This window comes from Tribolium castaneum, chromosome 8 (genome assembly GCF_031307605.1).
Source record: "Tribolium castaneum strain GA2 chromosome 8, icTriCast1.1, whole genome shotgun sequence".
Classification (NCBI taxonomy): domain Eukaryota; kingdom Metazoa; phylum Arthropoda; class Insecta; order Coleoptera; family Tenebrionidae; genus Tribolium; species Tribolium castaneum.
In genome coordinates, this window is record NC_087401.1 from 7279949 (window position 1) to 7285415 (window position 5467).

The 5467-nt window shown below is 30.4% G+C and overlaps 1 protein-coding gene across 1 annotated transcript; it reads left to right on the forward strand.

Annotated features, from left to right (window-relative positions):
* Positions 1-1517: 1517 nt before the first annotated feature.
* LOC103314836 (cytochrome P450 6a2) lies at positions 1518-5220 on the forward strand. The gene is made up of 2 exons (XM_064358252.1): positions 1518-2697; positions 4574-5220. The coding sequence occupies exons 1-2, from the start codon at positions 1605-1607 to the stop codon at positions 4987-4989; spliced, it is 1509 nt and encodes a 502-aa protein (XP_064214322.1). The 5' UTR covers positions 1518-1604; the 3' UTR covers positions 4990-5220.
* Positions 5221-5467: the final 247 nt, after the last annotated feature.

The window sequence follows — 5467 nt, forward strand, 5'->3', positions numbered from 1 at the left end:
CAGTTTAAAAGAAAAACCAGTCTTTTCATTTTTCGCTTAAATAGGCAACTAAATATAGAACATTTAAAAATTATTATTTGGGAAGTTGTTCAGTAATGTAAATTATGAACAATTTCTTGACTGACTGTACAAGAAAACTTTGTCCACATGTAGGTATTATCATTGTCAAAATGATGATAGATGGCACTCATCTATTTTGACTTTGAAAATTGTATTTAAACGAAGAGTTGACTCTTTTTGAATTCTGCTTGTTTTCTAATGTTATTAAAGTTATCGTATTCAATTTTTTTTCTGAAAGTATTGTTAAGCAACATTTTATTTTTTGGTAGTACCATTTCGACAATTAAATGATCGACATTGTTCAAAAATTAGGGGTTTCTATTTAAAAAAATGTCGATGACGAATAATTACTCAAAAACCAAAAGGTGAAAAAAAGTCAAGTTTAATTAGGTATTGACTATTGTAAGTAGTTTCTAAGTATTGTCATCTCTGTCAAATCTTTGAATTAGTTTTTTTTTCACTTCTTTTGCAACGTTGTTGTTTCAAGTGTAGGGTTTCTCTTGATTTATGTTTTACATTACCGTGATTTTTGTTGTTGTGTATTCTTTCGTTTTTAGATCCGAAGCCTTTTTGCATTATTTTGACGAATCTGTCATCTTGGCGGCATTCACAATTTAAATTAGGCGGCACATTGATTTACATTTCATAGCTGACTTGAACAACTATTTCTGAACAGTGTTCCAATTTAATAAAATTGCCAACATCGCATTTTACCAATTTTTTTAAATAACTTTTATAAAAATGCAAAATACTTGGTTGTTTGATTATTAAATCTAATTGAAATTACATTAGCTATTAATTTTTCGAGGTGCACGAATAATTTATATGATATTTAATAACATAATAACAAACGCTAGTTTGTGTGTAATTTCTCTACATTTCTATTAATTATTGTTCGACATATCTTTAGGAGTAGGTACATTTTTACGAAGACACCTGTAATAAATATTGTTTTGGATTTTAATCTTTGATTTGGTTCAAACATTTATTACAAAAACACATCACAACAGTGGGAGAACTTTAATGTGACATTAGTTTTTAAATTAAAATTAATGACTTGTAAGTACTATTTGTTGTGAAATAAAGACGCAATTTTACGTGGCATTCTCTAATATCGTATCTTATTTGTAGGTCATTATTTGCAGAAACAATTTGCAGGTTCTTACGCAAGAGACAGTCTTGCGGATTTTTTTGTCGCGATCAAAGATTTCAAACAGAGGTTTTGCAGTGTTTGCATAAACCTGTTTTTAATTTTCTTTTGTTCTATTTCCGGCAAAACCTTGAGAAAACTATCCCATTAAACTAAATTTTATGGGCCACAACGCCCACGGTGTTATTACTTGTAAAACCGTTTCGTATGGTTGCACCAACATGGATTCACCTGACGTCAGGTCAAACGATGACTTGTAAAAAGTAGACGTGTTATTATCCCCGGTTGGGAGTATAATAATGTATCAAAGTCTGTGTTTGTCTTGAGATTAAAAATACTTGCCGTGTTTTGCTCACAAGAGTTGTGTTATTCATCCAGTTATAATTAAATCAAAATGTTTTATGTGATTAGTGTATTTATTACTTTGATAACTGTTACCTTCGCGTATTACAAATGGATTTATCAGTATTGGGAACGCAAAAAGTTGCCGTATTTGAAGCCCACCATTCCTTATGGCAACATCACAAGTCCTTTTAATCGTAAGGAAAATATTGCTGTGACTTTTCAAAATATCTACGAAGAAATGAAGACACGAGGGTGGAGACATGGAGGAATTTACACAGTCACTTCTCCTGCTTATTTCCTAGTCAATTTGGATTATGTGAAAAATATAATGACGAAAGATTTTCAACATTTTGTAGACCGTGGGTTCTACCATAATGAAAAAGATGATCCCGTTAGTGCCCATCTTTTTGCCATAGGAGGGTCAAAGTGGCGCTTTTTGCGCACTAAACTAACCCCAACTTTTACCTCCGGTAAAATGAAAATGATGTTCCAAACTTTGGCCGATTGTGAAATAAATCTCCAAGAAAAAATGCAAGATGAGTTCGAGAAAAACCAACCGATTGATATTAAAGAAATTTTGGCGTGTTTCACTACTGACATTATCGGTTCTTGTGCTTTTGGATTAGATTGCAACTCTTTCAAAGAAGATAATTCGCCGTTTAGACAATACGGACGAAAAGTTTTCGCTGCAACTAAATTCCGGGTTGTACGAAGCACTTTTGCTGCAAATTTCCCTGATCTGGCCCGATTTCTTAAAGTTCGGGCTTTTCCCAAAGATATCGGTGATTTCTTCCTAAAAGTGGTCAAAGACACAGTTAACTATCGTGAGAAAAACAATTTTACGCGAAAGGATTTTATGCAACTGTTGATTGATTTGAAGAATAATAAGCTTGTTGGAGAAGAGGGTAAAAGTGAGCGTGGTTTGACGATTGAAGAAGTCGCAGCTCAAAGTTTTGTCTTCTTTTTGGCCGGTTTTGAAACGTCTTCAACCACAATGACTTTTGCTTTGTACGAAATGGCCAAACATCAAGACATTCAAGCTAAAGTAAGGGAAGAAATTGATACAGTTTTGAAGAAACACGACGGGAAAATCACATATGAAGCCATACAGGAAATGAAGTACATGGGCCAAGTAATTGATGGTAAATATCGCAACCTAAATTACACAGGGTGATTCTTAGGGTGATTCTTTTATTAAGGCCCACATTAGAAACTTTTTAATTTCTTAATACAGCTATAGCTTTCAAATTTTGTATACGATCCAAATCGACCATTTTGAGTTCAGCTAAATTATTTTTCAAATGGCTGAGCTTTCGAAACTACGAAAAATTTGCGCTAACTTTGAAATTTTAAATGGTAACCACACATTTTTATTGCATTTTTAATTTCATCTTCTCAAACTGAGTTAACATTATTTAAGTTGTTGGTATTTATTTGTCATAATTTTTGACATATGTCATTTTTTATTAAAATTTTCATTTGCAGAAGTTTATCTAAAATATCATATCAGCTTTTGATCACGTCCTATATATATTTCTTACAAATTTTGAAATAATTACAATAAACGGATTTTACTTTGGAATTGTCATCTTTAATCAAGTAGGCCTTGCGAAATGGTCAACAATTGTCAAATTTCAACAATTTATTTAGTTTTTAGCTGGTTCGTTATCGAATAAGCATTAGGTAAAACAATAATATTTAATTACTTTGTAAAATGTTAAGTAACTTAGTCAATCTGCTATTTGAACTTCTTGAATGAAAATGGTTGGCAAATCGAGGATTTCTTTTAATTAATAGGAAACTTTATCGTATTTTTGGAAAATTTATTTCCTTAAAAATAATGAGCTTTTCAAATGCAGCAATCGAAAAAACATTGACATTTATGGTGACTTATATCAACACGTCACATACCTAATTGCAATTTTTGAAAAAAAATCACAAAAAACTTTGTAATTTTCATTGTTAATCATTAATCAAGTAGGCCTTGCCAAATGGTCAACAATTGTCAACTTAGTGAATTATGTAAAGTAACTCACTCAGTCTGCCATAGAATTTGAAACTTCTTGAATAATAATGTTAGCCACATCGAACATTCCTTTTAATTAATAGTACATTTTTCGAAAGTTTACTTGATTAAAATGAAAATAATGAACTGAAATTCCATTTTTTGTTATTTATTTTCAAAAACTGTAAAAAATAGATATAGAAGATGTTAATAAAAATTTCCATAATAGTCGTTGTTCTTTTGATTGCCATTGAAAGAACAAGGTGATTCAATTTAAAAAAAACTGTTATAATAATTTTTTTATCATTACTTTGAAAAAATTGCAATTTGACAGTTGACAATCCTGAACATTTTAGGAGACCTTGCTAACCTTTGGTTATGAAATGCAATAAGAATTATTCACTTATTGTAAAGTGTTTAAGAGCTTTGATATTTTAAATAAAACTCTGCAAATGAAAATTTGTATAAAAAAAATTAACATACGTCAAAAACTATGACATATCATATAAGTAACTACTAACAACAGGGTACTTATATCACATTTCCGTTCATAGTAGAATTTTGCAACAGCACATTTGAATTTTTCTGAGTGAAAAATAAAGCACAAATTAAGAGTTTCTGTAAAAGAAAAGTATTATGTCTTTAAACTAAATCCCAGTGACACGTTTTGAGCTAAGAAAACCCACCAAAAACTTTCAATTTGTGCTCCATTTCACTCTAAAAAATTCAAATGCGCTGTTGCAAAACTCTATTTTGAACTGAAATGGGATATAGTTACTTAGTTTTAAAAAGCGAATTAAAAAATACAATAAAAATAATTTGTTACTATTTTAAAATATCAATTTATCATCGTTCCGGAAATTCAGCCATTTTTAAAATAATTTAGTTGAACTCAAAATTCTCGAATTGGATCGTATACAAAATTTTCAAGCTCTAGCTATATTAGAAATTCAAAGGTTTTATGTACACCTTTAAAGAATGACCCTGTACAATTTTTATTAATTTCTTTACAGAGACTTTACGAAAATATCCTCCAGTGCCATTTTTGACTCGTCAGTGCGTCAAAGATTATAAAATCCCTAACGAAGACGTCACAATTGAAAAGGGCACAACTGTAATAATTCCAGTCCTTGGAATTCACTACGATAAGGATATTTATCCTGACCCTGAAAAATTCGATCCTGAGAGATTTACTGAAGAAAATAAAAATGCAAGACACAATTACTCTCACATTCCGTTCGGTGAAGGACCGAGAATTTGTATCGGAATGCGGTTTGGATTAATGCAGTCCAAAGTTGGGTTAACTTCACTCTTAAAAAAATATAAATTTACTGTTAATAAAAAAACACAGGAACCGATCAAATTTCAAGTGAATCCATTTATTTTGGCTGCTGAAGGTGAGATTTGGTTGAGTGCTGAAAAAATTTAATTTGTTTGCTATCTTCTAATACTGGGATTTAATTTTGTGTCCCATTTGTTTATTGTTGGAATAAATTTTAGATGTAGAGGTGTAATTAAATTATGCATGTCATTATTCACATCTGCTGTAGAAAAAATGTACTTATTTTTTATTTAGGTACTACAGAAGATGTTAATGTATTAAAGTGGCCTTCAAATTGTCTAATAAAGAAATAATTAAATAAATTGTATAAATAGTTAATTTGTATTGTCTTTAATTTGACCCATTTTTTAAAATAGAAAAATCAACACATATTTTTAAATGAAATCTTAATAATAATTATCAATTCAAAATTTTGACATCGACGAAATTTCGCCAAGATAATGTAAACGCCCTTCTGTCAGGTTTTGTTTCTTGCAAAATTAGGACAATTTTACGGTTAAAAATCGGAAAGAAACACCGAAAATCAAGCCATCCAACGATTTCTTGCTTTTGCGAGATTGCTTTA